The 12,343-nt window shown below is 31.0% G+C and overlaps 1 protein-coding gene and 2 pseudogenes across 2 annotated transcripts; 1 reads left to right on the top strand and 2 right to left on the bottom strand.

Moving 5' to 3' along the window:
- Positions 1-313: 313 nt before the first annotated feature.
- Positions 314-3,507, top strand: LOC149881713 (uncharacterized). Its single transcript, XM_090065839.1, has 7 exons — positions 314-531; positions 630-1,548; positions 1,796-2,088; positions 2,211-2,423; positions 2,482-2,491; positions 2,751-2,943; positions 3,104-3,507. Exons 2-7 carry the CDS (start codon positions 661-663, stop codon positions 3,406-3,408), a joined length of 1,902 nt encoding a protein of 633 aa, XP_089921965.1. The 5' UTR covers positions 314-531; positions 630-660; the 3' UTR covers positions 3,409-3,507.
- Positions 3,508-4,669: 1,162 nt separating this feature from the next.
- Positions 4,670-6,308, bottom strand: LOC149881712 (uncharacterized; annotated as a pseudogene). The gene is made up of 3 exons (XR_016445071.1): positions 6,015-6,308; positions 5,614-5,697; positions 4,670-4,872 (listed from the first exon to the last, which is right to left on the bottom strand). The product of XR_016445071.1 is annotated as an uncharacterized LOC149881712 (transcript).
- A 1,734-nt stretch (positions 6,309-8,042) lies between these two features.
- Positions 8,043-9,487, bottom strand: LOC149881711 (uncharacterized; annotated as a pseudogene).
- Between the last annotated feature and the right edge of the window lie 2,856 nt (positions 9,488-12,343).

Here is a 12,343-nt window from a genome sequence, read left to right as displayed (position 1 = left end):
TTCAGGTTTTAAGCTCAATGACTTCAAGTTCAAGTTTAATGACTTCAACTTCAAGCTCTATTAGCAAAAATTTTAAAGTGAAGTGAACTGATAAGCCATATTTTAAGCTAAACTTGTATGTGGCTATACTAGTACTGTTATGCTCTTCCCTTCTATTCTCCTAGACTCCTACTCTACACGGTGATTCAATACTTATTAAAACTTGGGATTTTATTATGCGCATGCGTTAGCTGCAAATACATAAATATCATTATTTTAATTAAAAGTGTTATGCTTTCATTTTACAGTGCTTACTAGTTTGCCCGTTTGCTTACTAGTTTGCCCGTTTGCTTATGTTTTTTTGTTGTTGGTAAACTTGATCTTGTAAATATAGCAAAACCGATCACAAATGAACTTGATTGAGTATTGTAATTATTAGAATTTGAAGTAGTAAAGTTGCTTTATTGGGATCAACAAAGCTTTGTTTTTAGCGAAATTAACACATTTTATTCATTTATATTTTAGAAGAACTGAAATTTTTGTAAGATTTTGGTAAGTTAATAACAATACTCCTTCTTTTTATCTTTTCAAAAAAAATAGTCCCTATTACCAGTCATTTTTTTATAAGAAAATATAATGTTTTTGAATAGGGAAGGTTTCACGAAAAAAACTCCGTAAAATATGGCGAGTAATCACCAACAAAAACTTTCCAGAGTGTGTAGAATATGTGGAAACCTTTTAGGAAAAGACAGTTTAAAAACTGACAGTAAAATAGATCGAATTTATAAAGCTTTTGGAATAAATGTATCAGAAGATTCTCAGTGTAGTCATCCAGAGAAAATGTGCATGAAGTGTTATACTTCTCTTAGAAACATCGAAAATAGAGGCAGTAAAGTTTTCAAAGCTCCAAAAATTTGGGTAAAATGTCCAACAGTTGAATGCAAATGTGTTTTTGGTATTCCTGGTCGAAAACCTCTATCTAATGTTGGGCGACCAAGAAAGGTTAAAAAATGGACAAAATTTCATTTAAAATCATTTCTTGATTCATTGCCTATACAAGAAGATAAAGAAATTTTAACAGAACTAAACCATGAACAAAATCCACATATAGTTTTATGCATTTGTAAGATTTGTGGGGAAGTTATGAATCAGCCTGTCATGCTAAAGAACTGTCAACACTCATTCTGTAGCTTGTGCATTTTATCAAATGTTAAAGATAAATTAGAAAATGATTCAAATTGTCCATTATGTAAAACTAACATCACAATTGACAGCCTATCATATTCTGTCCATATATCTGAAATTATAAAACATTTAACTATTATATGCAAGAATTGTGACAAAAAAGTATTTTTGAAAGACAAAAATTTTGAAAATCATGACTGCAGAAAAATATCAAATAGCACCATAAATGAAAACGACCAATTAGTTAGCATAAACAGTTTTTACCAAATCACTGACACAAGTGAAATCCCACGAGAAGCCAATGATGCTGTTTTACATATCATTAAAAAAAAGTTGAATCAGTCCAAAACATCTACAATAGAATTTTCATCCGGTGGGCCTAGGGTAAGAAATATGTTTTAACTTTATAGCAAGTTAAATAGTGTTTACTTTTCTATTATGCTAGATATAATTATAATTATTAGAATTGTAGTAGTATTTAAACTTTATTACATCATTTTAATGCAATCTATATTTTAAGCAAGAGTAAACTAGTTTGATTTAGTTTTTTTAATATTAAATATAACTTATAAAAAAAATATAAAATATTATTTTATTTTCTATTTTAAGTAATGTTTTGTTTAATTTACAGCCACTTTGTTTTGTTTCTGCTCCCAAAGCTTATAAAGATAGCGCAAACTGTAGTAACAGCACTCTAAGAAAAAGACAAAAATATTTATTGGAACAATTCAACCATACAGCTGGTAGTTCTAAGGACTCTAAAATCTGTCAAACAGCTGTAATGTTAAAGTCATATGATAATGATGAAGCAAATGAAATTTTAACTAAAGCCAATATTGGAAGAGTGGATTTAAATGCAGAAGAAATGGTTGCTTTAAAAGCTGATATGGGTATTCCTTGGAATAAATTGAAAACTATGGCTAGGTAAATATAAATATGGAACTTAAAATACTTTTTGTAATTTCGTTTTTTATTTGAGAACTTGTAGTTCATTTTTACAATTGTTTATAATTGCAAAACTTATTGCTTGTATATTATTATTCTAGGTGGTTAAATTCGAAAAATATTAAAATTGCTTCAAACAACAAACAAAGAGTTGTTGCAAAGGAATGGGCTGGAAATGATTTAGTTGTTTTAGATGGACCATTTACATTTCAAAATGAGAATAATAATGCTGTTGTTGAAATTAAACTAGCTCCTTGGGCATATATCAACGACCTACCTCAAAATATAGAAAACCTACTAAATCTTATGGAAAAGTAATAACTCATTAATTTGAGATATTTTTAATAAACACTTAAATTTATAAATTACTAGAAAAATAAAAGTTAATCTTTATACTAATTTGTATAAGATAAGTATATATATATATATATATATATATATATATATATATATATATATATATATATATATATATATATATATATATATATATAAATGCATATATGTGTATATACAACAAACTGTTTTATTCTATATAATAAAAAAGTGTATTGCATAAAATAATATATTTAATGCTCAATGCTAATAATGCCTTGATTTATGAATTGATTTGACTTTTTTTGATATTTTTTTATTTATAGCATCAACCATTGCTTGACTTATGCAATTCGATTCCAAAGCTAGTTGTAGACCTTGGATTTATAGATACTGGTGTTCACTTACAATCTATTGATGTGAGCCAGAAATTTAAAAAGTTATTTTCATATTATTCTAAGTGTCATAATATTATGAATAGTTCACACTATTTCAAAGATAATGATATTCAGGAGCTTGGTAAATATTTAACTGACTTTTTCGATTTTACTCTTGTAAATTTTTCTCTTGATTGTAAATTATAATACCTAAACTACCTCTTGTTATTTTTACAGTATGATATTATTGAGTATTATTTTTCTTTATGTATTGTATAATGGAAAATTTCGTCAATTTTTAGATTTAGCAATCAAAAAACTCATGGAATTTTATAGATTTACATGGCCAGATGCTTCTGTAACACCTAAAATGCATTTACTTGAAAACCATGTATATCAGTTTATTGAAAAATGGAGATTAGGAATCGGTGTGTATGGTGAACAAGGTGGTGAAAGTTTACACGCCGAATTCAACAATCTTAATAGATTATTCTGGCATATGAAGGGTTGTAGTCGGCTAGAAAGCACTGTTAAAGAACATTTTTTAAGAAATCATCCTAAAGCAAAAGATATAAAGCCAATTGTAAAAAAAAGAAAAATGAGTTAATAAAATTTTACAAATATTTTTGTAAAAGAATTTTAAAATTAGTTGAAAATTTGTTATAAATTTTAAAAGTTTAAAAGAAAAACAAATTCCTAATTTAAATTTCATTTTCAAATTGACCTTATTGATTTTAACCCTTAAGCATAAATAAGCTAACCTTACATTTTTTTCAGTCAAAAAAATAAAATAATTTTTGCCTAACGTTATATAAATTATCTCGATTTAAAAAAATGACTGGTGAAAATGATTAATATAAAATTTTTCCTTAGAGTATCGAGAATAAGAATATGTTTTAATTTTTATCCAAAAAATTTTCAGTCGCAAGATATTCTATAAATAAGTGAGGGGATGCTGTTTTTTTTTCACCTAAAAACTTAATTATTTTAAACAAAAAAATCTCTTACTTTACGACTTATTATTATTATTTTTTTAAATTTAATAAAGAGCTTATCAATTATATAACTTAAAAACTTTTTATTTTTTTGATTGCGAAGACTAAATAGACATTTAGAAAGGAAATCAATCACTAAAGTTTTTAGTTTTTACGGAAAAACTGCTCCGCCATTTTTTTTTATTTTTTATATAGTGTAATTTAATGCGCATGCTCACAATAACATCCTACGCTTAAATCACCGTGTCTATCCCTTAGATTTGGAAAAAATCACAATCGATGAGAAGCTAACTATGTTCAGGTTCAAAGACATCGGTATAAAGTAAAGTGAAGTGATAACTGGTTTGGTATATGCTAGCAATCTCTGCCCTCCCAGATAGCACATAGACGTTGGCCCAACGTTGGATCAACGTCGAAAAATTCGTTGGCCGATGGTCGGCAACCGACATCGAGCCAACGTGGATTTGATAGTCGGCGCGACGTCGCAACCAACCGTTGGGTTAACGTTGGCCCAACGTCGGATATCGACGTTGGGCGAGCGTCGCATTCTGACGTTGGTCCAACGTTTAATTCAAATAATATTAGTTTTACTTGTTTGCAAAAACTTTAATTTTGATTCAAAAGGTGTGCCCATCTTTTCAATCAAAAACAAAGTTTTTGCAATCAAATTAAAACTATTTATTTGACTAAAGTGTAACTTTTTTCAACTAAAGGGTAACTGTTTCTTTAAGTAAAGCGTAACTACTTCTTTGTAATGTTGAATAAAATGTAATGTCCAAATAAGTTTGAATAAAATTTGACGCTGATGAACGAAAATAAAACATTGATTAATGAACCAACTTAAATTAAACAATTACTAAGAGAAAATCAATATTTGTTGTAATAAACATTACAATTATGTTAAAATATTTGTACAAATGTTCAAACAAAATAACGTTCTTCTCGACTGCTAAGCATCCTTACGAATCTTGTATCCTTACTTCACTTGAGACTACAACAACGTTTGAATGTTCCTCGTTATACAATTTGATATAAATCTTTCGTTTTATGAGCTTTAGGCATTGCCAAAGCTACTGCTAAAATTATAGGTGTTCATATATTTTTGTGTTTATATATATTATTAGCAAACACTTATCAGTTTCAATTTTTTTACACAAAGTTTCGTCAATAAAGACTTTTCAGAAATCTGGAGGGAGAGGGGAGGACTAATCGCTAATTGGATTTTTGAAAAGTCTTTAAAAGTGATTTCTAATAATTTATTATTGCTTTGTTTTTGTAAGAATAGAGGGGGTGTAACCTCTTCAAATTATCAAAATATCATTTTTTTTTTTTCGTTTAAATTTTGATTTTCCCCCCTTAACTTTTGTTTTAGTTCCCCCCCCCCCCCCCACAACTTTTATGATCTTCCTATGCCACTGCATATATGTATGTATGTATGTATGTATGTATGTATGTATGTATGTATGTATGTATGTATGTATGTATGTATGTATGTATGTATGAATGTATGTATGAACATATATATATATATATATATATATATATATATATATATATATATATATATATATATATATATATATATATATATATATATATATACATATACATATACATATACATATACACACACACACACACACACACACACACACACACACACACACACACACACACACACACACACACACACACATCAAATACAAAATCTATATTTAAATAATAAAATAGTTAATAACAAACATATGTAAGATATAAGCACTATATACAAATAAAATTTCCGTAAATAAAAACATAAAGTATTTTTGATGTATTACCTGCATAAACATGGCGACAAAATATTTTTTTTAAAATAATTAGTACATTTGTTGATATTTCACTTTCATTTTTCAATGCCACATCTAAACAGAAAATTATTGAAAAATAGTTTCAGTATTTTACTGCAAAAACTAGAAGTAAAATGCTTCAAAATTCTCTTATACAAATAATATATGAATTCCAATCACCATTAAAATGCTGCAAATGCATATAAAATACATTACCGTATCCCTCTTTAACAGCTGTTAAAGAGGGATATGGTAACAAATGACAAATTACAAAACAAATGCTTCACTAGACATAACTGAAAAAAAAAAATTTAACAAAAGTTTCATTCAGTAAATAATGAAACAAAGAAATTTTAAATTAACACAACACTCAGCTAAAGATGCGATAATACCTTTTTCATCAGGATTGCTATCCAGATCACTTTAATTTTCTGAGTCTGATGTGAAATAGCGTTCATCCTGATCATCGTCATAGTGATTATTAAGAATTTGAAAAGGAAAATTATCTTCATCATTGTCAATATCAATCTCATATGAATTGTCATCATAACAAACATTTTCACAATCATTAGAAATACTGCAGGTAGACACATTACTTTTCTGATAACTTTCACCATAAATTCCTTATATATCTTATCAACTTGCTCTTTCACTCTTCTTCTGTTTGTTGCATATGAAGCAACCATCTAAACTATTAGTATCAGTTAAATTATATTGTATAATATTAGTAGCCTAATATTATAAACCATTATTAATACAAAAAAACAAAATTTTAAAAAAGATTTAACTTGACTACTTTAAAAATAAGAAGAGCAAGAGGTGATTTAATTCAATTTTATTTTATAAAATAAGTAAAAATATGGATAAAGTTAAATGGAATCATCCTCCTAAAATAATTAAATATGCAATAAAAAGAGGTCATACTCAGAAAATGCAAAAGCAGTTCACACATTCTACCACAAGATTTAATGTCTTCACAAACCTAACAGTTAACAATTGTAATAATTAAACAGGAGAGATAATCAACTCTGATAATGTGAATGTCTTCAAAAACAAGTTTGATTGTTTCAAAAACAAACAAAAGAAAATAGAAATATAAAAAAATGAAAAATAAAATGAACACTTTTCCAAAGCTGTCAAAGTTTAACATCTACAGATGTTAGACTCACCACATTGTATGTGTAGAGCAAAAAATTTATTATTATTACTATTATTACATTCTAGCATTTTATATCTTTTACAAATTTTACATCCTATCATAAATATATAAACAGTAAATTACTTATAGTTTTTTTAGAACATTAAGAAACTTACTATCAATATTGATTAGTCCAAACATTGATTCGTCAATTCAATTTTTATTAAGAAACATATATCTTTTGAATAAAATACAAGTATAAGAACATAAAATGTAGTCTTAATGCATGATATGGTAGCCTAATAGAAGCTTTATAGCACAATTTTGTAGATTCTCCTGCAATCAGTGCTGCTCTGAGGAGAATTTGGTGAAGCAGCACAAACTTACTTCAGGCCATGATAATAAACAGGGTACTCAAGTTCTTGATACAAAATTAAAAAATTCTACTATCTCTAATGTAATATAGAAAAAGTTTATTTACAAATTATGTAGCTACATAATTAGTAAACTACTAGTTTAAAGCTAAATAAACACAAAAATGGAAATAAAGTACCTGTATCTCTCTAACAAACTGGATTCTAACAAAGGGGATTTCTTTTCACAACCACTTCTTCGTGTGATTCAATCTTTTTTGATTCTTTTAATACCACTTCTTCTCGTGGTTCAACCTTTCTGAGTTCTTTAACGACTACATTTCCTCATGATTCAACCTTTCCGAGTTCTATAACGACCACTTCTTCTCGTGATTCAATCTCTTTGTTTTAGAATAATTTCTTTACAACTTCTTTGCATAACCAACAGCTAACTAAAAACGGGATTTTTTTAAGAATGGCGGAAAACTTAACACTAAAACCTGTAACACACTGAACCAATTCAAAAAAGCAAAAATTCAGTCGTATTCTGACGTTGGCCCGACTTTGGTTCGACGTTATCACTAAAGTGATAAAATAAAGCAACGCTTCCGACGTTGTGCCAACGTTGGCCCAATGTATGTGTGCTAGCTGGGCTTCTATTTCTTAATAATAAAAATTTGAAGTATACACTACAGTAACATTACAGAAATACAGAATATACAAAAGATATGCTAAAACCCTTTCATTTATTTAATAATCATTCTAGATTTCATAAATCCAACTCCTTAAACATGTGAAAAAATTATTTGCATATTATAGATTACCTAATCTTAAATAATCCCAGCATGCTTCCCTAGTAAAGAATATTTAGTTGTCCGCTTCCAGTCTTTCATTCTCATTTTTTTGTGCAAGTTCCTGGCCTTGGGAGCCTATATGATGTCTGTCTCACCTTTCCAGTTCAACAATACTGGAGTTTACATTTTTAATGTGGCGGTATCATCATCATCATCATCATCATTATCATCATCATCATCATCATTATCATCATCATCATCATCATCATCATCATCATCATCATCATCATCATCATCATCATCATCATCATCATCATCATCATCATCATCATCATCATCCTAGTCTGAGTAATCATCACCATTTTGATTTCTGTCTGGAGCAGATCTTGCTGCCATTTGCTCTTCCATGGAGTGGTATTCCCAAAATGGTTCAAAGGAGTTTAACAGATCGAAGTTCTCGTTGATGAAGACCAACTTTTCAGTGGTTTTTTAGACAACCTGCATCTCTTTTGGTGGACCACCTGTCCAGCTTCACTAAAGGCCCGCTCACTTGAGACACTTGAGGCTGGCAGGCAATAATACTCCCGTACAAGTCCTACCAAGATGGGCATCTCTTTGCGATGCGTCCTCCACCAGTGAGGACATTAATCTTCGAATCTATCACAGTTGTTTTTCTGAATTTTGCCCACTCAACGGAAATCGGAGGACCCTCAGCTGTAGCATTTGTCTGCCTGAATTGGCTGGACACAGTCTAAAAGAAAGGAAGGAAGTTAAACGTTTAGAAAACTTCGTATAACTTCGCTTTCTTTCATCTAAAATTGTTTAAATTCAAATAATTTTTAAAAAGTTCGTTTAACTTTGAACCGCCTCCCCCCCCTCTCCCCCGTATGGCATCGTATCCTCAAATTAAAATTTTTATGACTTTGTTTGTTCGATTGCATTAAGATTAGTAGATGTATATTTAACTAGTTTTAAAGAAATTTATTTTATATTATACTTAATAGCTATTACCTTTGCTGCTGCCTTCCGGAATTCAGTCTCACCATCATCTTCAAGAAACTCATGGGTGATCTCATTTGAGACATTGATTGTACCTTGCTGGTTTGACAGCCAGTCTGCTGTTGTAGGATGACTGGTTTTCAAATTGTCAAAAATCTCATCCCTGACACCATAAGGGTGCAGTTGTTGGCCTTTCAAGAAGGGGTGCAACAGGCAGCCTACAGCATAAGGCATGATGTCACATCCTCCTCTTGGGAATCATTTCTCAAGTTCTACAATAAGCTCAACCATGAAAGGACCTACTCCAGTGACACTGTTCTTTCTTATTTCTTTGACCCTCAGAGAAGCACACCTATCCACAACATGAACAATGGCTGTCAGTGCTCTATCCATTGTAATTTTCTTATCACTCGACATTGACTCAGAGATGACTCGGCATGTGGTCAGGAGTGGCAGAATGGTTGCAACCAGCTCAAATTGTCTCCGGGCTGACAAAAAGGAATGGGTGTGGTCCATTCCTTTTTGTCAGCCCGGAGAGCACAGAGCACACTTTGAAGATGGTTGATGTCTAGGAGCATCATCATTTGGACAGAGTTCCATCTGGTTGCACAAGGAGCAGTGATCTTTCTGTAGGGTACTGAAACAAAAACTAAAATAAAATTTCGCAAAAAACTTCGCATGAAATCGTAAACTCTTAGAAAACTTTGTTTGAAATTAAAAAATATTTGTAAAAATTTGACATTAAGTTGTAAAAATTTGACATTAAGTTGTAAAAATTTTACATTAAGTTGTAAAACTTCGTATTCGTATATACTTAAAAAGTTAAAATTATTACCATTCATCTCGAGGCGCTTCTTTTTCAACACCCCTTCAGCAAGAGGAGAGTGATGGACTAGGGCGGAGATTGTCCTGTATGCATCGATAGCAGCCTTGATATCAGGCTATTTGTTGACAGTCCTTTCCAGGGCCATGTTAAGCTTGTGGTCAATGCACGTGATTGAACCACTTTCAAGATCAGCAATAGTCTCTGACTTCCTCAGTGCAGCTTTTATATTTGAAGCTTGATCACACACAACAACCCTCTTCTTGACCATTTTGAGTGACTCAAAACGTTTAACCAAGTTGTCCAACTGAGTAGCAATGTTCTGACCAGTGTGCTTACCTGGGAATGGAATAACTCCAACAGTTACCTTTCGTAGAACAAACTCTTTGGTGATGTAATGAAGAGTCACCGCCATGAATGGGTCGTTGTTGCGTGAGGTCCAGATGTCAGTGCTGATTGCAACTCGGTCGCAATAAGAAAGCTCCTTGTCAAACATGCTCTTCATGGCCATCTGCAGATTCCTATAGAGGAGAGGTAACTTGAAGCGAGCCATGCAGGCACCACCCTTAACCTTAAACCTTGAGCCAAAGTAGGCAAGCAGTCTTTGGAACGGTATAGAGTCACACATGAAGAAAGGCTGATTGTCAGTTGCAAGGTAAATCATGAGCTCCATGTCAGCACGAAGTTGAGTGGTGCTCTGTGTTGGATAGCACAGATTCTTTCTGGCTTTTAGAACCCTTTTTCTTTTCCTGTGACCTAAAAAAAATTGTATACATTTGTTAACATTGAATTAACCCCGGATTTCGTTGTTTACATTAAAAAAAAAGTTGTATAACTTCGCTACATCGCATCGTAAGATCCATTACGTAAATAACTTACCAGTGCAAACTGTTTCCAATTCATCTTCTGCCTCTTCAATTTTGTCCTCCTTGGCAGCTTCATTCTGTATCTTTTGATTCTGACACATTTCGATGTACTCATCCTTATGGTTGGATCGCAGGTGACAACTCAGGGTCGATGTTGACCCAGTATTCATTTTTAGGTCCTTCTTGCAGATATTGCACACACCATAGGCCTTATCTCCTCTGTATTCCTTCAGGAAGTACTGCCAAACCAGCGAGCGATGGGTCTTTGGCATATTTGTTTAATGTTTTACAATGTTTAAATCTTGTTAAATAACATAAACAAAGTTATAAGGTTTTCAAATTCGTTAAATATAATGTAAACAAATTTATACGATTTTCATAACCGTAAAATTTTGATTTACAACATTTTGCGGCTCTCAACATCGTTTTAAATAAGTTTTAACAACTTTTAAAGGTTTTCAAAGTCAATTAAATTTAAAGTTACGGCTTGTTACGGCTTTCAACATCGTTTTAATTAAGCTTTAACGACTTTTAAAAGTTTTCAAAATCGATTTAAAATTAAAGCTACAACTTTTTACGGCTTTCGTAACCGTTTAATTAACTTTTTTTCGAAGTTTAACGGATTTCGAAATCGTTTAATGAACTTTTTTTCGAAGTTGAACGGATTTCAACTCCGTTTAATTTAAGAAACTTCGCCTAACTGACGGCTTTCAAAGTCGAACAAAAAATATACGATTTCGAAATCGTATATTTTTCAGGAAAAGAAAAAGGGTTAAAAAAACTTGTCGAGGAACTCTGTAACGTTCACTTTTCGTGAACGTTACAGAGTTCCTCGACAAGTTATAAATTTACTCGAGGAAGATCTGAATGATTATTTAAAGCCTAAAACAGGTCGAAACAAGAGCCTGTCAGCCAGAGATCAAATCAAAGTTTTTCTACATTTTCTTGGGACCAATGTATTCATCATGTTGTCCAAGACTGTCACAAAGTTAGTACTGACACTGTATTTAGGTAAAATGTATTTGTCAGTTATTTTTATATACTAAAATTTATGTAATAAAATTATGTTAAAAATTCAATATCTAAAAAGAAATTTTGGTTTGATATTATTGAGTTTGTATAATAACCTTTATAATAGAGTGATAAAACTTACTGGCAGCCATCATGATGGCTTGATAATAACTCAATAACAAGCCAATATTTACTCGGTAAAATCTGTGCAGGCAATTTTTTTTATCAAGTTATAATTGAACCATTTATCAAGTGTAATTTTTTGATCAACTTTTTCTGATATACAAATAATTTTATCTTTTCCAGGATTGTGCACAAGGTTTGTGATGCAAGCTTTGACTTGAGAGAAAAATACATTCATTGGCCTGAAAATTCTTGTAGACTTGCACCGAAATTTTTTGAGATTGCAAGGATGCCTAGTGTGTGTGGTTGTGTTGATGGCACTCATGTGCTGGTAAGTCCTACAGTGCTGATGAAGCCTCTTTTGTGAATAGGCACCATACACACAGCCTAAATGTCATGGCAGTTTGTGGACCAGAACTTCAGTTCTTTTTTGTTTCATCCAAGGCACCAGGACGTTGGCATGATTTTAGAGTAAGTATGGGTCTATTTACATGGATGTAGTGTTGCCTACTTGCTTAAAGTTGTAATGTCCTGCATTTTGAATGTCCAAAAATTTCTTTAACTTTTTAAATCAGAATAAATTTGTTTTGGCAAAAAATGATACATAAAACTTA

This window comes from Hydra viridissima, unplaced genomic scaffold (assembly GCF_058129835.1).
Source record: "Hydra viridissima isolate aposymbiotic clone 2 unplaced genomic scaffold, HvirCarnegie_v1 scaffold_11, whole genome shotgun sequence".
Classification (NCBI taxonomy): domain Eukaryota; kingdom Metazoa; phylum Cnidaria; class Hydrozoa; order Anthoathecata; family Hydridae; genus Hydra; species Hydra viridissima.
The sequence above is the reverse complement of the archived record's forward strand: the minus strand, read 5'-3'. Positions and strand labels throughout refer to the sequence as shown.